Below are 23,139 nucleotides of genomic sequence, written 5' to 3'. Positions count from 1 at the left end.
AAATGACCACTGGACTAGGCCAAACCTTACATTTGACTTTAACCTGACTGTGACCTTTGACCTTGACCTTATGGTCAAAAATGTTGATTTCACAAAAAAATGCTTCTCTTTCCACAAATTACATGCAATGATCATGTGACTCATGCATATGAATCAACATGTGGCAGTGCTTAAAACTTATTTAAAAAATTGAGGTCAAAGGTCATTAAGGGGTCATTTCCGGTAAAAGTCTGACAAATTTGTAAAAATATTCAAAAAATCACTGTCTTTACAAATTATATAGCAGAGAGTCGCCATTAGCACACATGCATCGCTACTAGCCAGGGTCTTTAGGATGCCTACAGTTCTGGGGTCAAAGGTCATTAAGGGGTTACTTCCGGTCAAAACCAAAATTATCAAAATGTTCAAAAAATTTTATCTCAAAATGTAAACAGACCAGAGTGACATAAACTTCATATATGCATTAGTGTTACCCAATGTATGCACGGTATTTTTATTTTTTTTTGTCAAAGGTCATTTAGACGTCATTTCCGGTTTCAAGCTAAATAACTTCAAGAATATTTATCTCCATAACTAAACATAGTAGATTTTTTTAATTTAAACTGTAACAATGCATTTTCGCGGTGTATATGAGGTTTTTTTTATATTGGGGTCAAAGGTCATTAAGGAGGTCAAAACGTTAAATTTGCAAAAAAATGTTTAAAATTACGGAACAGTAGCTGTATCTCAGCCTATGGAAGACGGATAAAGCCCCTACATGCTACAGTGAAGCACCATTAATGGTGTGAGATGTCCGTAATAGCCGGTCAAAGGTCAAACTTTAAGTTAAGACTGGCATTTCCGGCCCTGGTTAGGTCCAGATCTGTAACCAGATCTAGTGTTAATTTTGTTTCTTTGTGTCGACGTTTGTGTACTTTTGACATTTCAGACCTTCTATAATCTGTGTTCAGGCTCAGCAGTTTACATTTTAGTTTATGGTTAACACTTACGGTACACTAGTTTTTGAATTTGCCATTGAACTGTTTAACATCCATTGACCATGATGACATCCAAGGCATATTGTAGGTAAGCTTAAACTCTAGAGCCATTAATTAGGTATGCCAGGTGAATTCAAATGTGCCATCAAACCATTTTATATCAAATTAAAGCCCTTGAGAAAAGAGAGCCAAAACTGACAACCTTTTTGTCATAGCACTTTCCGTAGCAAAGTTACATCTTGTCAAAGATTGACTATCATCAAAAAGATTCTGCTAGCAAAATTCCCCAAAACAGCATTTCTGAATCTGAAGTCGCTGCTGGCAAAAATATCTCGAGGATACATCACACCAACTTGCGCAGCGGTTGGATGGCAGAGCAGTTATGGTTTTGGTTTGAGGTGTTGAACTAAGTTGGTTTTGAAGGTATTCAGGTCAGGGCTCTCAGCAACAGATGGAGGAAGCTGGTTCCAGCTAACGATGGTTGAGGGGAAGAATGACTTCTGGTAGATGGTGGTCTTACATCTTGGTTGGAAAAATTTCTTGTTGTGTCCCCTTGAAGACCGACCGTGTGGTGTGGTGTATGTAGTCGTCTAATTTGATCCCAGCTAGCCAAAATACGTTTTTAAAACGTTAAAAAATCGTTTCACTTTGGTTTAAGAAACGTTTCAATATTGCGTTTTAAAAACGTAAATGTGTGGAGTTTTGAATACGTTTCAATAACGTTTGCATGAAACGTTTTGATTACGTTTTTTTCACGTTAATATTACGTTTCAATATTGCGTTTTTAAAACGTAGTTCTAAATACGTTTCAATAACGTTTGCATGACACGTTTTGAAAACGTTATCAGACCGTTTTCCAAATGCTAATAAACCGCATCACTTTGTAGTCCAAGTTATCATGGTTATGACGTTAACACTTCGATCTCTTGTGTAGTATATAAGACATGAAACCATGAAGAAATACATTAACCATGAAAGTAAAAGATGTACACCATGAGATAATGTATAACTCCATGTCCCCAATGTCTTCGACATCAAGACATGTTCAGCGTCCCAGTCCAGTCATGTTGCATCGATTATTCTTGCCGGCAGCTGGCAGCATGATTCGGATAACCAAAATATGAAAGCCAACCTTAGCTAGGATATTAAATGTGATATTGAAATACATTAATGTAAATGTATTCTGCGCTAAAATTATAAAAGTATCCTTACACTTGGAAACAATCAATTCTACAACTCACTGAACTGAACTGAACATGTGAATTAAAACTAGAGGCAAATGGTGGTCATAGACCACAAACCTAGCTGGGGCATGTTGGTGTTGTGGAGGTATCTGACCCCTGCAAAATGTTCCAGAAATGTTCCCCTGTGATGAGGTTTGTTGTCACCGAGTTTTGAGTCCTGTACTCCTCACAGATGTCCAGAAAATGCAATTCTAAGATTTGACCCAGATGACCTTTGACCAGACACCTGCAAGATGTTCCATAATTCACCCCTGGTCATGAGTTGTCACCGCGTTTGAGCCCTGTACCTCTTACAGATGTCCAGATAACGCAATTCTAAGATTTGGCCCCAGAATGATGTCTTTTGAGCTGACCTGTGCAAAATGTTCCAATATGTTCCCCAGGTCATGAGGTTGTCACCGAGATTGAGCCCCGTACCCCTCACAGATGTCCAGATATTGAAATTCGAAGATTTGACCCCAGCTGACCTTTGACCTGCCCCCTGCAAAATGTTCCAACATGTTCCCCTGGTCATGAGGTTGTCGCCGAGATTGAGCCCCGTACCCTTACAGATGTCCATTGTCCAGATATTGAATTTCGAAGATTTGACCCCAGCTGACCTTTGACCTGATCCATGCAAAATATTCCAAAATGTTACTCTTCTCATCAAGTTTATTGTCACTGAGTTTGAGCTCCGTACCTCCTACATATTGCCAGAAAATGCAGCAATTCTAAGATTTGACATGACCCGTGCAAAATGTCCCCCTGGTTGTGAGGTTTGTTGTCACTGAGTTTGAGCCCCATAAATACCCCTTAGGGGGCTATTATTTTCTTTGGAAGGAGGATCCCAAATATACAGGGGGTCATAAATTTTCGGAAAGAAAAATACGGGGGGGGGCATAATACTTTTGATGACCAAAATGTAGGGAGTCACAAGATGACCACAGATAGTGTGTTTATTTTATTCAAAACTAGCGGGAGCTAGTAGAGTAAACAGGAGCAGTTAGTAAACGGGAGTGGTTAATAAAGATGTTGAACAGTGATGATAAACATCCCAGCAAACACAAAAACGTTTTAAATAAGTTATATTTTGGCTTTTGGTTTAGGTAAAAATGTTTTAATAACATTAAAATGTCGGGTTATATAAAGGTCATGATAACGTTTTAAAACGTTTTGTATGAAAACACACTACAACAATATTTTTAAATGTTTTCAAAAAATGTTATTGTAAACTATTTTTGCAAACATTTTTGCCAAATATTGTGTCAATACTAAAATAACATATTGGAACCCAGGAAACACAAAAATGTTCTTCAAATGTTTTTTTCAAAACCTTTCAATAACATTTAAATGTCGAGTTATATAAAGGTCATGAAAATGTTTTTAAAACGTTTTTGAAAATATTTTGGGCAAACATTTTTCGCAAAATATTTTTTCAACCCCAAAATAACATTCTGTTTAGAATGTTTTGTATCAAGTTTTCAAGAATGTTTTTGGAATGTTATTAAAATGTTTTTATACCCTTTATATAACCCGACATTTAAATGTTTTTGTAAAACATTTTTGTTTGCTGAGCAGTAGAATATCATAAAATGTTTTTTAAGGTTATGAAAACGTTTTATAAACTTAATATACGGCCTTTATATAACCCGACATTTAAACGTTTTCTGACAACCTTTTATAACCTTTTGCGAATGATGTCGAAAACATTTTGTGTTTGCTGGGATTGTGTCTTGGACTAAAACATGAATAGGAATTATTATTATTACCCAGGTATAATTCTGGTTTACCCTGTGCACCCTGTGTTTTAGGGTTTGGTTAGGGGGATGTCATTTTCTTCGTCGGGTGGGGGGGGGTCGGTGACCGGAGTACAAATTTTATGACCCTCCTATTGCGGGCACAATTTTATTTAGACCCCCCTATGTTGGGTCGAAAATTGTTATGCCCCCCCCACCCACTTCCACCTACACAGACTCAAGACAAATTATTCATTGCCGGAACAAAGGCGAGGAGCGCATCAAAACTTTTGAGCAAAGAAAGTGTGTGGAGTGCGTTAAAATTTAATTGTGTGTGTAAGGAAGGCGCGCTATATGCGCAAAATATCTGCATTATATAATGAAAGATTGTGTGCAAGAATACATGCACAGCGCGCGAAAAGTTTGAGTCACCAGCCCTTAATAATTCTATACCCCTATTTTGGGTGTTGAAAAATTATAACCCCTATAATTGGTCTAAAATTCTATGACCCCCACTCCCCAGTATATTCATGACCCCCTTCCAAAGAAAATGACAGCCCCCTTATAATTTAAATTTAAATTAGGGTTAGGATTAGGGTTAGGTTTATAAACGGTGAGGATTAGGGTTAGGGTTATATTGGGGTTGCTTAGGGTTAGGGTTATACTTGTGCGCAGGGTCTACCAGAATTATTCCAATACCCATGAATAGTCCTGTAACTATCACTATAGAATTAAATTAATTAAACTATGATCAGTCTTACCTTGTTAGTACTAGCTAGTATTTCTCATTCAAGATCACCATGATTACAGAAAACAGCAAATGGGTGATAACCATGATAACAATAAAATGCACTGGTACCATTAACTCACAGATTATAAACATTTATCCACAGATTATAGAAGGAATTTTATCATACCACGATGCATGACCAATTCATCTAACACTGAAACCTTTTAGAAATGCAGTTTTAACTTGTTGTAGGGCATAAGGTTGTGCAATAAAAATTATTTACAATATTACTTGTATACCCTGACCAATTGACCCCTTAAACAGCTCAAATGTTACAGTCCATGACATATATACTACATCAAATGTAATGTGGCACCACAATAGTGCTGCCGCGCACGCACAGTATAATACCCATGTGGACTCGGAGGTATCATGAAGGGTTCCTGTACTTCTTTTACAGTTACCAATTACTAGACTTTTAAAGGCTTTTATACTATTTTCCCCAACTTCATAAACAAAAAAAAAAGGTAGGGAAAACAAATGAATTCATGTCCCGCATTCATGTAGGTCTATTCCATTTGCAAGCTATTTTTGTGTTGCGCATAATCTTAAACCATGTTTAATTTCCCTGTAAAATACAAGAACACCAATTGTTAATGTTTTAAACCACACAAATGCTAGCTAGAGTTTGGTATTAACTGCCATGATAATGGCACTGAAAGAATTAAAGTTCCTACTGCAAAGGAAACACATCTGATAGTTTCATATCGCGGTACTAACATTGGAATTACTAATCAAGCCAAAAACACATTCATTACAAAGAAAGAGGCCAGAGAACACTTTCATTAATACAAAGAAAGAGGTCGGACATAACCATACAGAAATGAATGCTAAACATTTTAAAGCCTGGCTCATTAATCCCCTGTTTCCAAACATACCACCAAAGTCTGTAAAATACGGGTGCAAAATCAAAATCAAAAGATAAGCCAGAGCCTAATACTAGTACTTTTAATAGTAAACATAATATTAAACCCATAAATTTATACTACAATTACTGTTAAGGAGTGCCTTTAACACACCTGCATGGTTCATATCAAAAATCAAATTTCTATTAAAAAACCTATATAAATATGCCATTACTGCTTATTTCCACTGCATTGACATTCAACCTTAAAGAAAACCTTTGGCTTTGCAATCACCTAAAGTTATTCACTTTGTTCATGTGCCCATATGCCATTATTTCAACTATTGCTTCCTACACAAACTACTGTCACTATTATCCAAGTTTTCTGCAACAACCTTTCAATTCCAACTAACTACATCCAAAATCATATTAGCCATCAATCCTCCCACACATATATTCCCTGGGCTTGCAGAAACAACAGGTCATTAATTACTTTTTCAACTAATTAAGTGCCTTAGGTTAAATAACAAATTACAGTAACAAACTAACAAACACATTCATTCCTTTAGAAAAACAATGATTCAAAAAGACCAAACCATATCTTCACTAGTCAAATAATTCTTACATAGCATCAAGTCAGGGTTTCATACTCAAAGGGTAACAAAAAAAACATGTGCATTTTCACTTAGTTGCCAGCGGAAGAAAACGGGAAGATTACAGTGGTTTGTTGCCAGCGGAAGAACCCGAACGATTACAATACCTAGCTGGGGGGTGTAAACCCCCCAGCTAGGTAACTAAACCATATTTGGGTAAATTTATTTATTTAATAGATGCGCTATCTATTTTTCTTCCAAGTGTAAGGATACTTTTTGGCGCAGTATATAAACCAACAAGAGACTTGCAATGGGCAACTAGCGTGAATATTATATATGATTATAATCAGAAACAAATGGCACATTTATACCATGTCATGCTATTAAAATTTACAGAATTAAGAAATAAAAGGGCCTCAATTAAAACTGAAAATGAAAACTTACCTAAATGAGTAGACCTAATGCTGTTATACTTTACTCTTGGAGCCGGAACACTTATCATAAAATACAACAAAAATACATGTAGAATTGTATCGCTTTCTTCACACCAGAATCAAATTTGAACAGCTAATATATAGTAGTTGAGCAGTAACCACGTATAGGCTAGTCAAGTATAAGGTCACTGAGATCAAGGATACTAGTACTATAATAGTACTGTGTAGTAGTCACCATTGCTCGCCATCATCAGTGCAGACTAAAATCATATGTCAGTAATTCCATTAAAAACGCAAATGTTTCGCCCAAAACATAGCTGCAACTTGTCTACAAAATCAAAGGCCTATACACGTTTATCTTTTGATCTATAAACATGATTAAGGTTAGCTAGGCCTACCGCCTATTAAATTCCACCGTAAACAGTCAGCAATTGAGATTCACAGATAGCCTATCCGTTGATGCATGATCAAAACGGTTACAATTTGTTACTAGTATTTCGAAACACACAAACCGCACTAACCGGTGGGTAGTCTTAGTCCCAGCCGGCTTGTGCTCCTTGAGTTACGAGGAGCACAAGCCGTCTGGGACCGAGACTAACCGCCGGTTCATTATTTTACGAAATCGAGACCGTGCGTTACCATGGTTACATCTTTTGAAAGTTGATATATAAAATAAAGCAATGTAAATTTACCGGTACTTTTTACTTTAATTTGCTTACGTTTTTATTCATATCTGTCATCATTCATGCAAATAACGTACAGTAGGCGTAAATAAATTACAGAAAAATAAAATGCAAGTCTCTTGTTGATTCGATAGCCTACTTATTATATAATAAATATTAAATAATTATTTAATATCCAGCTAATTGGTTATATAGTGGAACCCCAGTCGAATGGAACGATCTATGAACATTGTGATTTGAATTGCTTGTAGAGTTTAGACCGTACAGCACGAATGAGCCGTAAATGTCCTCAATTGTCTTCTGAGTTACAGTGTAAAATGGACATGAAGGTCGTATTCATAGGTACCGCAATGTGGTGCTACGTGTACCTCATTTAATGAGATACACGTAGCACCAAATTGAAATACCTATGAATATGACCTTCATGCCCATTTTACACTGTAACTCAGAATACAATTGAGGACATTTACGGCTCATTCGTGCTGTACGGTCACATTTTGTCTACAATGGGTCTACGTTATTAGAACGTTTTTATAACGTTTTGGTCGAACTATTCCGCCATCAGATAACTCGATGTTTATCAAAACGTTTTGGAAACGTGTATTTAACGTTTTAAAAAACCAAAACCAAATAAAAACCAATTCAAAACGTTTTGGAAACGTTTTGTGTTTGCTGGGATGTCAATGAGCCCATTATCCATTTTGTAAAGAGTTGTTAATTTCTTGGCTTGCCGTCTTGACTGGAGAGTGTCCCAATCAAGCTCCCGGAGTAAGTTGGTAACAATTCCTTTCTCGCGGGTGTACACTTTCTTGCAGAATCTTGCTGCTTGACGTTGTATTCTCTCAAGAGCGTGGATGTTTTTCTGCAAGTGGGGGTCCCACGCAGCTGTTCCGTATTCAAGGATAGGCCGAACCAGGGCTGTATAGGCAGTGACCTTAACCTTTTCAGGACAGCTCCACAGGTTTCTCCTAACAACTCCAAGGATCTGATTGGCTTTCTTTGCAGAATGCTGAGTTTGTATATCCCAACTAAGTGTGTTTGACAGATGAATACCCAGGTATGGATGAGAAGAAACTGTTGAAAGCCCTTTACCACAGAAGGTGTAAACATGCGGTATCTGAGGGCTGGAACCGATGGTCATGGTGAAACATTTAGATGGATTAAAGTTCATCAGCCATGTGTTTTGCCATTCCTCTAGAGTATCCAAGTCTTTCTGTAAAATTGAGGTGTCGGTCTGGTTTGTGATTGGTGTATAGATGAGACAGTCGTCTGCAAATAATCTTGCTTTTGAAGTGAGTTTGTTTGGTAAATCATTTATGTAGAGTAAAAGAGCAGTGGACCAATGACTGTGCCCTGGGGGACACCTGACGTCACAGAAGCTGAAGCTGATGTTGTCCCATTAACCAACACTTTCTGAGTTCTGTCTGAGAGAAAATTCTTAATCCAAGTTGAAATGGAGCCGGTGATTCCATAATAATTTAATTTGGCGATTAAACGACGGTGAGGCACTTTGTCGAATGCCTTTGTGAAATCAAGTATGGCGGCATCAACCTTCTGTTTACCATCAAGTTCCTTTGCAATGTCATGGATGGTTAATATCAATTGAGACTCAGTAGACCTCTTAGCACGAAATCCATGCTGGTAATCGGTCAGGATTTGATGGAGTTCAAGATGTTTCATCACATGGCTGTGTATGATATGCTCGAGGATTTTGGAGACAACCGAAGTCAGTGACACAGGCCGGTAGTTTCCTGCAGAGGCGCGATCACCTTTTTTAAAGATGGCAGCTACGTTGGCTTCTCTCCAGTCTTTAGGCACTTCTCCAGAGTCAATTGAAGTTTGAAAAAGATCACATAAAGGTGATGCAAGTTGTTCAGCAAAAGTCTTCAAAAACCAAGTTGGGACACCATCTGGCCCCTGGGCTTTAGCTGGATGTAATTTAAGCAGCTGATCTAAAACTCCCTTGGCAGAAATAATGAGTCTACTAATATCTGCATGTGGACTTGTTCCAAGATCAGGTAGTGGTCCTGGACCTTCGTTGGTAAACACGCTAGTGAATTGGCGATTGAGTGCCTCAGCTTTGGGTCTATCTTCGCTGACTATTTCACCATCAACTAAAAGATCAGCAACCCCCTGATTGTCCTTACGCAGGTTTTTTATGTACGACCAGAAAACTTTGGGTGCATCCGTGATGGCTGAACCAAGAGTGTCATTCAAATTTGAAGCTCTAGCTGCTTTCAGTTTTTTGTGAAAACGCTTTCTTGATTCCGAGAAATCTTGCCAATGAGTAGCATCACCAGACTTTTTGGCCTTTTTATAAAGCCGTCTCTTCTTCTTACAGTCCCTTTTCAGTTGGCGAGTAAACCATGGCAGATTATATCTGGTGGTAGTGAAGCGGTGAGGAACCAGTTTGTCCATGGTGTCAAGAATCTTATCTTTAATTAAGATCCATTTCACCTCAGCAGATTCATCTTTGGTTGATTCAGCATAAAACTCAGCGAACTCACACAATGTTTCTCTGATCTTAACATCATCAGCTTTATGCTTGATATAAACTTTCCTTCTTACTCTAGGCTTTCTTTTCGGGGCCATGTTGATGTCAACAGTCACGTTGGCGTGGTCTGCGATACCATCAGATACAGAAACCTTCTTGAAAATGTCGGGTCTATTTGAAAAAACAAGGTCGAGGATGTTTTTTGTATCCCCCTTCACTCTTGTTGGCTCATGAACATGTTGGTGCAAGCCATGTTCCTCTACCATAGAAACAAGTTTGTTTGCAGCAGAAGTGCTGTATCCAGCCTTTGGAGTAACATGGTTATTTGACCAATCAATATTTGGCAGGTTGAAGTCACCAAAGATTAACACATCATGCGAATTGAGTTTATTACCAAGCATGTGCAGGGCTTTGTCCAATTCATCAATATGACATCCATCGGTGTCTTCCTTCGTTCGATAAAAAGTGCCAATGATTAAGGAAGGTCTACCTTTAATTTGAGTTTCAGTCCAAATTGCTTCACAATCAGTTTCAAGATCCTTGCGACGGATGGAAATTAGGTCACCTCGGACAGCTTGAAAAACACCACCACCGGTTGTCTCTGTCACACGATCTTTGCGAAAAACAGTTCGGGGGTGTTTCTAGATCTTAGTCTCATGACGATAGCAGCTTTTTTTAATGGAACTGCTATCAAAATCCCTCTGAAATTCCATGTGCGAGTCTCTCATCACCAAAAAAATCATATATTTGGGTCAATTGAAGTATGGACAACATATTTTTTATGTAGGTTTCCTTGAGCAAGCGGTTCTTTTAAATTTCAATGTAAATTTGTATTGCCGGTTTAGGCCATTTTGGCTGACTAGCAAATGTGTTAACTGATGTTTCCCTCTCATACCATAGTCAGCCAAATTGGCCCAAATATGCAGTGGACTAGCCTTTGGAAAGCTTTGGAAGTTGACACACTTTACTAAATCGTCTGTGTTCAAGGGCTCGGTGCCACAAGGTCCTATAGATCTGCATTTCGGCCATTTTGAGAAAATCAGCTTTGACACTTTTTGCCATGTTTCAAATTGATTGTAGAGTGTTCCTTGATAAGAAATGTTTCAGTGTTGTAAACAGGCTTAATACCTGCCAAATTTAGTCATGAATATGATTTTTATACAGTACCTCTTGCGAAGTGTGAGCATGACATTTTTTTAAATATTGTTTTTTATTAATGTGCATGAGCAGATAGGACCTTGTGGCACTATGCAATTTGAAGGAAACCACATTTAGGCCCATGTTGGTTTCCCGGGGGGGTTCTTCAAAAAATATTTTACGGGGATGTGCCACGCAGACTTTCGGATGCTGACTTTCTCTATACCTACTTTTTGCTGTTTTTGCCACCCATCAGTATACCAATTTTTCACACAAAAACACCCAAAAAGCACCCAAATTTGCCTTAATTGGGCGCTTTTAGGGGCACTTTTGCCCAAATGCGCCCAATTGGGCGCATTGGTCTCCACTGAAAACCCACCCATTGATATACCAAAATTGCTGAAAAGGTACCCCAAAACCGTGGCACATCCCCGTATACCTTCAACCAGGGAGAACCCCCTGGGGGTTGGTTTGCTTTGAATTACTGGGCTCTAGTGCGTCCGCAACTTGAGTACGGCACAGCAGCATGGAATCCGTATGCTGAAGGAGACATCAAACTGTTGGAAGCCATCCAGAGACAACCAGTGCGATTCATCTGTGGAGAGTATGGTAGATACACAAGCATTACACCACTGCTCAGCCAACTTGACTTGGATCTACTAGCCACCAGACGCTTGATGTCCCAATGTACCATGTTCTTCAAAATACATTACCAGCAGATCAACTTACAGTTCCCGCCATGTGTCCAGTTGCATCCTACCTCCGGAAGAAAAAGTCACCATCTCAGATATCATCCTGTTCCAGCTGCCAGAGATACTTACAAGTACCGGTACTCATTTTATGTAAGAACTATACCAATCTGGAATAGGCTACACCAGGAAGCAGTTGAAAGAGATGAAGAGGATTTTTACTCGCACTTTGTATATCTGCACCTACACAACTGCACTTTGTGAAGTCTCCATGGACAAGTTTCAAACTTTCTTGCAGTGAACTGACTGAAGACTGAAGACTGTATTTCTGTTGATAACGTCATGGTAGTGTACACTGTACACACAATATTTTCATTTAAATTCGGGTGCATTTGCATTATATTATATTATATTATAGTGTTAATTATTCAAATTATTTGGTACAGTGATCTTCAAAGTAGGTAAAGGGTAGTCAATGTCCCAAAATGTTTTGAGATCACAAACTTTTGCATTTTAATACACTTCAAAACATTATGCGAATCATGAAAAAAGTGTGTTATGAATGAAGTGATCATTATTCAAGTTACAACATACAACATAATTTAACTATGAATACATTACAGCCAACATGCCAGTTATTAGCTCAACTGCCCAATCAAAAATTTAAATGACAACCCGTTAGCAAGAATTATAATACAAAGATGAGAACCGAGTCACTTAATTAAACTTGGAGGTCAGTGATGGATAAAAATCAATTCAAGCCATGTCCAAAATCTTCTTATAAATGTAAGATATTATGGAAATAACTGCTGAAGTCAGTTTAAGGGGTACTACACCCATTGCATTTTTTTTTTTTTTTTTTTTTGCATTTTCTGAATAAATGAGTAAAAGAAATTGGACAAAGTGGTATGCACAATGAAGGGGCAAATCTTCTCGTTCAATTGGTGGCATCCGTATCAATGACGCATACATGCTTCTAATGGTATAAGCCAAAAAGTGGTACATCACTGATGTTTTAAATTCACTTCATTTTGGAAAGCTTACTATCAACGGATTTTGTTAAAATTTTGGATATGTGTTGCTAACACATTAGGGAAATAATGTTGATATGTAAAATGGGAATAAGTGGTCCCTGATTTCTTTTATGACTTCATGAACTTGGTGCTCCACAACTATCAAAAACGAACCGGTTAAAATGCTTCTATTTTCAATGTTGAGCTATATTTTGTATTTTGAACTTGCGACACTATTTCACTGAAACTTAATTAAGCCATAGGTAACAGGTTATCACAACCACACTACAGCAATGTTGAAAAAGATGTATTTTTTGTCACCTATACCACCATATTAGGTAGTTTTCCGTAAGCTTTATTTTTGTGATTTTGGTAACTATTTTATATTTATTTGCCCAATCCATCTCAACTAGGCAATCTACTAGTAAATTGTACTCACCATTTACATCCCAAGGTATTTTAATAGTATATCCACCTCACACATAACCATTATATATCCAGTAACAGACAAAATATCAAAATTGATGCCTCATTATGACATGTATGATATCACAGACTATCACATGTATTCAGAATTGATGCCTGAATTTGACCTGAACCAATTGACCTATAACCTGACCTTTGATGACCTTATAGCCTTTTTAATCTCTTTTCCTAACAACACATTATGGAAGATACATACATGGCGTAGTATTAAATTGTCTATGTGGAAGAGATTAGGCCTATTTAATTTATTCAGTGTTATAATCAGTGAGTACATTTCTATAGATAGTATAACAAAGGATTTAATGTATTCTATTCATGTATTCTACTTGGACATGTTCAATAGAATAAATTATGGTTTGTTATAAAACACACATCTCAGTTACTAGGTTACAGTAAACAAAAAAATATATAGGGCTAAAATGATTTAAATGGTTTAAAATCACTTTGTAGGTAGAGATATTTTATAAGTTTAGGACATGAGATGATGAACATATTTATGTAGTTCATAAATTTGCAAGAAAAAAAAGAAGAGGGGTACTGATGAAAATCAGGGTATTATTCCCTCTTAAGTCACCAGGATGGTATTTCTTGCTATTCAATGTTTGAGTCGTATCTGCATTATATGACACAAAATGTTTGAGCCAAAATATCCCATCTGACAGATGGTAATGATCGGCTGTGGTTACTTCCGGACTATGATCGCTTTAACATGGTGTCATGCTTAATCGATTTCTAGTAGATTTAGGTAGCTTTGTACTCTAGCCTTGAATGCAAAGCTATCAGTGAGCAAATTTGAAGAGCTAGACTTCTTGAGCATCATGACCATGATGACTCTGTACACATCGAATCTGCATTGCTGTCTATTTATATGCCTATAGATGTTGTAGCTGGAATTTTCAGGCTACTGACTAGATTGCAGAAATCGGTCTAGTGATAGTCAGCCATATGAGATTCTTAACCGGCATCACTTCAATATGAAATGGATGGATATAGATGAACATATAGGTGCAGGTCAGGACTGGTGCTTTCTTAGTATTTTAAGCCTTTTGGTGCCGCTTTTTGTTAGAGTAAAATTTATAAAATTTGGGGGTCATTGGGTGAGAGCATGATTTTTGTTATTCGGTGAGAGCAAAATGTGCAAAATATGGGGTCACTGGGTGAGAGACTGGGTATTAATTTTGGACCTAATTTAGGGGGATTGGGTGAGAACATGACTTTTATTTTTAAATGTGGTGAGAGCCAAAAAGTTCCACAGAAGCCTTGAATGTTTAATTTCTAGACCTAAAAATGGGTCTTACATTTGGTGGAAAAGGTAAAGTTGTAAAGAGGCCTGCATATGTGTTCCAAAGTGCCAACTATTCTCTGTTAATTCTCTGTATTTCTCTGTTAATATCAGCATTTAAAACTACAGAATAAAGCGGATATTTAGCTGCTACTGCCAACAGAAGAGAGTTCATGTTTACGCATATGTTTCAAAACGCTGCGGCCCGGTTGGTTACTCGAGTAAAAGGTCGCTGTCAAATGAAACCTGTGTTGCGCCGACTCCACTGGCTGCCTGTCAAGAAGAGAATCATATTCAAAATTCTTCTCATTACCTTCAAGGCTATTCATGGGTTAGCACCTGATTACATCAAGGAAATCATTGTCATTCGAAAGCCAACTCGCTTTCTTCGCTCATCATCTGAATTGCTTCTGCAGCCTCCGCCAACTATCGCGCTCAAGACTGCTTCATACGGTTATCGCTCATTCTCTTCAGCCGCACCATCTCTTTGGAATCATCTACCATCATTCATTCGCAGTTCGCAATCTGTCGACCAATTCAAGACCAGCTTGAAAACCCATCTGTTCACGCTTCCTGATTAATGTATATTGTTCCACCATGATATTGTTTATTTTGTTATTATATTGTGTTGAATTGACCCTGCCCATTTTTCCATCATAGGGAGTAAGTTGCTGTTGCATTTGAGTGATTGTGCTGGTAACCTCTCCTCTCCAGGGTATTTCTACGTCTCACCGGTGCTGGTCACTTACTTTTGTTCCGTCGTGCAATTTTAACCCAGCCCAAATTGTTGGGAGTAGGTTGCTGTTGCGCCTACTAACCATTTCCATCCTAGGGAGCAAGTTGCTGTTGCACTTGCTGAGAGTGAATGTGCTGGTAACCTCTCCTCTCCTGGGTCGCCAATTTTTAATTCTTGTTATTATTGTGCCGGTCACAGATCACTTTGTTTTTGCTCTTTTATATTGTATAATCTGCATTTACTGTATGTTGTTTGCTGATATATTATAAAATTATTTTATAAGAAAATGTGCCTTGTTATGACTTGGTTGGGTTATGCAGATCTCCGTTTCTTTTGTTTTGTTCTGAGCCTCAGTCCGTTTAGGGCCGGTTGCGGAGCGCTGCATGATCTGATTCTTGGAATCATTTTGCTTTTGAATGTCATTTTTAGCATGTTTAAAATAATAATTTTCTGTTGCTTTAGTTCACTGTGTTTGACATGCATATTTGTTTTGGTTCTTTAATGCCTCTTCTTGTACCAGTACTTGATTGGACTTGCATAGTAGCTCAGGGTGGTGGAGTGTTCTGCGTTTTGCCGGTACCTGCGTCCGCTCTGTTTCCTCCCGGCTTGGTTCCCCACTTTGAGTTGCTGTGTGATTCCAATCTTGTACAACCATGTAATCGTTTACCTTGCAATAGTGTGTATGTGTAATAGTATGGTAAGTTATTATGCTTTTAGAGCTGTATTATAATATTTATTGTACGTGTTAGCTGATATAATATTTATATTTTAATTATTGTGCCTTGGATCAAACTCGTATAAAATCTGATGGTTTTGCCATTAAGCCGCTCTGTATTTTTCTCATGGTTGGATTATGCAGTTCTCCGTTTCCTTTCGTTTGAGTTCTCTTCTGTGCCTCCGGCTGCGGAGCACTGCATGATCTGACTCTTGGAATCATTTTGCTTTTGATTTGATTCTTGTTTTTAACTTATTTAATTTTGTTAATGCATTGTTGTTGTTGCCATTATCATTTGTACTAGATTGGAGTTGCATAGTGACTCATGGTGGTGGACTGGTCTGCGTTTTGCCGGCTCCTTGTTTTGCTCTGTTTTCTTCTCCCGGCTCGGCTCCCCACCTAAGAGTTGCTGTGTGCTTCCAATCTTGTGCAATGTACCCGGTCATTTTCTTGCAATATTGTGTATGTGTATTAGTATGTTTAAGTTAGGCTATATATTGTTTTTAATTTTTTTGTTCCCTAGGTTTTTATGTTTTGTAAAGCGCCCAGAGGCTATTTGCGTTGGGCGCTATATTAAATCTCTCATTATTATATGTTCCAGGCATGACGAATTTTACACGCTCATGCATAACACGTACGCGTAACCTTGCGTTCACGTATACGCTACTGAACTGTGGATTCATCATGGATTAACAACGGTTGGCTCCTGTACAAAGGTATAGGAAGAGTTGATGAATTATAGGTGAATGCGTCTTACTTGTTGAGAGTGAAATTGTCCAAATTAATGCACGCGTACTGAGATGTTGATGCGTCTAATGCACGAGCCCCGAAGGTGGGAGTGCATTAGACGCATCAACATCTCAGTACAAGTGCATTATTTTGTACGATTTCTCGAGCAACAAGGAATGCGCATTTATTAACCTATTTCATACACAAGGAAAAAAAGCCGTGATTTTTGCTAATTTTATAACAAAATTGTCACTAAAAATGTTGGAAAATACGAGCAAATATAAATGCATGAACCCGCCAGGAAAATGAATCAATCCTACGCGATGTGAATGTGCGCGAAACTTGCGTGTAGTATGCGGACTGTGAGCCTGTGCAATTTAATATACAATATTAATGCACTAAGCGTATTTTCTAACGGCTTTTCTGATTGGCTATGTGGTTCTAAGAGTGTATGAATCTCATTTGTCATTATGCTTGTATTCCGTTTCCTCTTTGAATCGTGAAATTGATCCCCAATTGATGTGTTTCTTTATTTAGGTGCACGATGCATAACTCAAAGGTCAGTCGGAACTTAACACTGTCATATACAGAGTTCGATCTACCCATATTCAAATTTACTTCAATTTGTTTCATTACAGAACAATGGCGAAAAGACGTCCACGTGAATGGGACTACTTAATGCCCCACGTATGTAAATACTGCAGAAGATTCTACAACGATGTGTTTAGATATTTGTCCCATAAAAGGCATCATGAAATGCAGATTCGTCCTTACTGGTATGACTATAAGAGTGCAGTGATGTGTGAACCTATTCCCAAGATACAGCAGACTAAAAGCAGTGCAAATAAGTTGTTAGAAAGAAAGGGGTCGTTATGGCACGAGATTAGAAATAAAGGAAACACATGCACACAGAAAAAATACCAAGATGAACAGAAAATATATAAGAGGAAAAGAAACAGTGCACGGCGTGTAAAAATGGCGATGAGATGCAGCAAAGAACTACAGAGCAAGAAAGGCACAAAGAGACACGTATCCTATGCTCAGAAAAATTTCCAACAAGTATCTCCAAGTTCCAGGTGTAAGAAAGTTTCCAGATCTTGCAGTTTCTCAAAGAAATCATCCACAAGTCAAGGAAGCAGCTGTTCAATGGAGGAAGGAATAGAGACACAAAAAACTTGTCGATTTTGTGCCAAGAGTTTCATTACATCTAGTTATGTAAAACAGCATGAAAAGCTTCATACCAAAGAGGGGCTTTTTAAGTGTCAATTTTGTGACAAAGGTTTTACTTCGACAGGTAACTTAAAGACACATGAAAGTATTCACACTAAAGAGAAGCCTTTCATATGCCCATTTTGTAGCAAAGGCTTTATACAGTTAAGTAGCTTGAAGCGACATGAACGTGTTCATACTGGAGAGAAACCTTTCATATGCAAAGTTTGTAGCAAATGCTTTGCATTGTTGGGTGACTTGAAGAAACATGAACGTATTCATACTGGAGAGAAACCTTTCATATGCAAAGTTTGTAGCAAATGCTTTGCACGGTCGGATAGCTTGAAATCACATGAACGTATTCATTCTTCAGAGAAGCCTTATAATGAAAGTTATAAATGTAACTTTTGTGACAAGAGCTACACAACTTTAGGAAACAAGAAAATTCATGAACGTATACATACCAGAGAGGGGCTTTTTAAGTGTAAATTTTGCGACAAAAGTTTTACTTTGCCATGTTACCTAAAGGTTCATGAACGTGTTCACACTAAAGAGAAGCCTTTCATATGCTCATGTTGTAGCAAAGGCTTTACACAGTTAGGTAGCTTGAAAGTACATGAACGTATTCATACTGGAGAGAAACCTTTCATATGCAAAGTTTGTAGCAAAGGTTTTCCACGATCGCGTGACTTGAAAGCACATGAATTTATTCATGCTGGAGAGAAACCTTTCATATGCAAAATTTGTAACAAAGGCTTTATACGATTGAGTGAATTGAGATCACATGAACGTATTCATACTGGAGAGAAACCTTTCGTTTGTAAAGTTTGTAGCAAAGGCTTTAAATGGTCGGGTGGCTTAAAAGCACATGAACGTATTCATACTGGAGAGAAACCTTTCAAATGTTAATTTTGCAACAAATATTTCACAAAGTCACATACCTTGAAAACCCATAAATGCATCCATACTTAAGAGAAACCATTCAAATTTTTTAAAAGTTTTTACAGACTTTTTAAGGCTTTACAGATTCGAGTCACTTGAAAGCACATGAATATATATTTATACTGGGAGAAGCCTTTTTACCTGAGAATATGTAGCAATTCTTTACACAATCATGACATTGCTATAATTATAAATTATTCTAATTATAAATTATTATAATTATAAATTATTATAATTATAAATTATTCTAATTATAAATTATTCTAATAATAAATTATTCTAATTATAAATTATTATAATTATAAATTGTTATAATTATAAATTATTATAATTTTTGCACAGCCCTTTGATACTAATGAACGTATCAATAATTGGCTTAAAAGACATGGACGTATTCATAGTATAGTAATGAAGTATTGCAATTGTAACTTTTGTGATACGTCATCAAAATGTTTTCATACTGAAGACTGAAACTCAGAAGCAAATTTTGTAACAAATGTTTCACAGAGTGAAGAAGCATGTAAAGACATGAACGTATTCATACTACATAGAAGCCTTTTTAACATTATTTGCTAACAAATGCTTCACGCTGTCAGGGCAATTGAAAGTGCATGAATGTATTCAATGTAAACAATGTGACAAGAGTTTTACAATGTCACGAAAAAAACTAAAGAACATGTAGCCTTTCATGTTTGTAACAGAGTCTGAAACGTTCAGGTGCCTTGACATTGAATGCACATGAACGTGATTCATACCAAAGTGAAACCTTTTAAGTGCAAATTGTGTAACAACTGTTTCACAGTGTCTGGTCACTTAAGACACAAACGTTGACGAGAAACCCATTGTAAATATGTAACAAATATTTCAAAGTGTCAAGTAATTTTGAAAAGACATGAACATAATACGAAAGAGAAGACTTTTAAATGTTGAATTTTGAATTTTGTAACAAATGTTTCAGTGTCAGGTCAATTGAAAACACATAAACGACATCTTCATAATTAAAAAGCAGCATGTTAGTGCTAATTCTGTGACTCGAGCTTTTCAATACCAGGTACCCTGAAAAGATGTGCAGCTCCCCAAATACCATTAAGTAGAGAGGCCACATCGGTCTATCTGCTATAAATTAACCAAATTCCAATCGAGCTCTTCAACAACATCAAGAAATTCAAACCATTTAGTCTCCATATTTTCTGTCGAAGAAGTGTCCGTAAGAATGGAATAAATATATCTTGGAACTTTATTTTGAAGACTAAGTTGATATTCCATTCAACAGTTTCAGACCATAGAGTTTAACATAGTTTAAATAGTCTTACCCATACGGCAGTTTTGCTGTTGTTCTGAGTAGATAACAGATTGTAATTTAGGCCTATGATAATGCTACAGAAAAATTGGGGGAAAATTGCTGACCAATTATGAGTGGGGGAGGTAACATTCCCAAATGGCATGCCAAAAATTGCACATCCCACTCGGCCTGCCAAAATTGCTTCCGCCCTCTCACGGCCTGCCAAAAAGCTTGTCTGACTTCACCATGTCTTAAGTTTATATCTAAAATATCTAAAATATATTTTTCTAAAATATATAGAATATATTTTTGGAAAATATATAAAACATATTTTTGGAAAGGAAATGCGTAAAAGGAATCCTATGGTAACATTGGTGTTTGTTAAGAAGTTTTGTTATTTTGGACAAATATTCCAAAAATACACTTCCTTTTCTCCATATCAGGCCAACATACAAAAAAAATCAGTTCAGAGTAGAACTTTTCATAGTTTAAAGCAGGACTTGGTATCAGTATTTACATTGTAGGCCACTGTGGTCTAGTACCCAGACCCATAGCCACCATTCAACAATAATAGGTCAAATTGCAAAGACACTCAATTTTAGTTCACCATTTCCTGGCCCAGGTGTCTTCTACCCTTCATGTATGTATCAAAGTGTATACAGGGTCAGAATTTCGTTTCACAGTGTGAGAATAAATTCGCGGGAATCATTTGATTCTTGGAAATCAACTTGTGTAAACCCGGGGTGTAAACTACAAAATTCTGTTCACAAGAATCTTTGCGAGAATCGATTATGAATTATCTCCAAAATTCTGACCCTGGTGTGGTGAGGTGTTATTTGACCTTCATTTTGACAAATTTATAAAGCAATAATTTATAAAATAACAGTGAAACCTTGTCCATGAATGGCTTTAATTGGTCCGTCATTTCACACGTTTTCGGCTTTTTTAAACTAATATTTTACACAATAATTATAGTGCCAAATGGCTTCAATTAGGGAGCGGTCATTATTTACGACAGGGGGAATGGCCATTTTGAGGGGGGACCCGAAATTATTTTGGGGTCTTGAGGGGGAACGCAAAATTTTTCGTTGAAGGGGGATTGTTACATTTTAAATGGAGAAATATTTTTTTCCAAAAACGCCCACCCCTGCCGTATATAACGATCGGTCCCTAGGTCTTCATTTTGTAAAAGTTTCTCACTTATCAGACCCCCCCTGCGTCGCACAAGCGCTCTGAGATGTCCGCTTCGTGGTCATATTTGACAAAGGTCTAATTTGCCCTCCCCTCCCGCCCCGGTCTACGAATTCCAGCATACACGCCTGGAAATGGTCTGCCAAAAATCGCTTGCCTCTCCCACCCTTTGGCCATGCTAAATAAATCTTTGCCCCCCCCCCCTTTCGGCGAGCCAAAAAACCTTTTTCCTCCCTTTTGATGTGCCAAAAAATATCCCCCCCTAATAGGCCTACACATGCAAGATTTTTGGGAACTTGAATTTGAAACCTTAAATTGTCTTATATAATGCGAGCGTAGCGAGCAGGAAATTTTGTGTATTAAACGTGTTCCTAACGTTTTCCTTTTTTTGCGTAATATAAAAACGGTGCCCAAAATATCTGCCAAAAATCGCTTGCCCTCCCCCTTTTCGACTGACCTGCCAAAAACCGCTTGACCACCCCTTTTGACCTGCCAACAATTTTTTTTGCCCCCCCTCGCTCTCTCTTAGTACAAATGCAAGATTTTTGGGAACCTGAATTTGAAACCTTAAATTGTCTTATCATATAATGCGAGCACAGCCTGCAGGAAATTTTGCATAGTCTATTTGAACTTGTTCCTAACGTTTTTCTACACCTTTTTAGGGCGTAAGGGACCGTTCACAAACACTTGTTGGGGGGACTGATGCAAAAAAATTTCATCGCAAAAACTTTTCGCCCCCACCCCCTTTACAGATCTCAACATTTTCAGGGCGCTCTTTTTGACATAAAAATTATGGGTCAACCCCATAGAAGCATATAAACTCAATTTTCGCAGGAAAGTTTGTGGTCATTTTGTTTAGCCCCTCCCCCCCCCTTAGGGACCGATCGGTATTTACGGCAGGGGGAATGGTTGTTTTGGCAAAAATATCGACAAAAATTTCCGCGTCCCTCGCGTCCGCTCAAAATTTTCTACATATAAAATTTAACAATCCCCCTCTTGGTTCAACTAAAAATTTCAGGTTCCCCCCTCAAGACCACAAAAAAATTTTGTGTTCCCCCCTAAATATACCCATTCCCCCCCCCTGCCATAAATAACGATCGCTCCCTTAGGAGGGTCAAAAAATTTCAGGGCCCCCTTTTTGCATCAGGCCACCTAACAAGTATTTGTGAACGGTCCCTAATATAGAAACGGTGCCAAAAATATCTGTGCCGATCGCCCCCCCCACTTCGACCTGCCAAAATTGCTTGACCACCCATCTTTGTTCCATTATAAGGTATTTTTTTGTATTTGCTATAGCCCCCGAATGAAATGTATTTAATTATGTTTGTACTCGCTTAGGTAGCATTGTGTGTGAATTTTACATCCGAACTAAGTGATATTCTTTTTTGGGGCATTTTAGTCTCTAAAATTGCCCATATTGCCGTCCATTTCTAATCGTCAACCCCATAGACTTTACATGTAAAATAAAAAGGCTCATACAAATTTAATAGCACTATAGTTCGGATGTAAAATTCACACAAAATGCTTTTTGAGTGATTACAAAGATATAAATTAAATACTTTTCATTCGGGGGCTATGTGGAATGTTTTTAATGTAATCCTTGTACAATGACATTTCACAATAAAATGTCCATTGGAAACAAAGGTGCGCCCCTTTCGACATGCCAAAAATGCTCCCCCCGGCCTGTCAAAATTCTTTGCCCCCCCTCCTTTTTTTTTAATTCACCACCCCGGGGTAGGCCTATACATAATTATTGCATGCACTAACCCTTAATTAGCATGAAATTGGTGGTGTGCGCCCTTAATTTCAGGCTTACATACAGCTCGTAACCCAATTTAGACGTGTTAAAGGCCCATTCAGTGATTTGCTCATCCGGACGATCGTAAAAATCATCAAAATTCAGATTTTGGTACCTTTGTAATTGGCATAGATGTGCTAACATAGCCTGCTAGTG

At 37.7% G+C, this 23,139-nt stretch overlaps 1 protein-coding gene across 1 annotated transcript; it reads left to right on the top strand.

The window, feature by feature from the left end:
• Nucleotides 1-883: 883 nt before the first annotated feature.
• LOC140141434 (uncharacterized) lies at nt 884-18,883 on the top strand. The gene is made up of 2 exons (XM_072163290.1): nt 884-1,065; nt 17,200-18,883. Exons 1-2 carry the CDS (start codon nt 1,040-1,042, stop codon nt 18,677-18,679), a joined length of 1,506 nt encoding a protein of 501 aa, XP_072019391.1. The 5' UTR covers nt 884-1,039; the 3' UTR covers nt 18,680-18,883.
• The last annotated feature ends 4,256 nt before the right edge of the window (nt 18,884-23,139 follow it).

This window comes from Amphiura filiformis, chromosome 19 (assembly GCF_039555335.1).
Source record: "Amphiura filiformis chromosome 19, Afil_fr2py, whole genome shotgun sequence".
Classification (NCBI taxonomy): domain Eukaryota; kingdom Metazoa; phylum Echinodermata; class Ophiuroidea; order Amphilepidida; family Amphiuridae; genus Amphiura; species Amphiura filiformis.
This window is presented reverse-complemented; position numbering and strand designations above follow the sequence as displayed.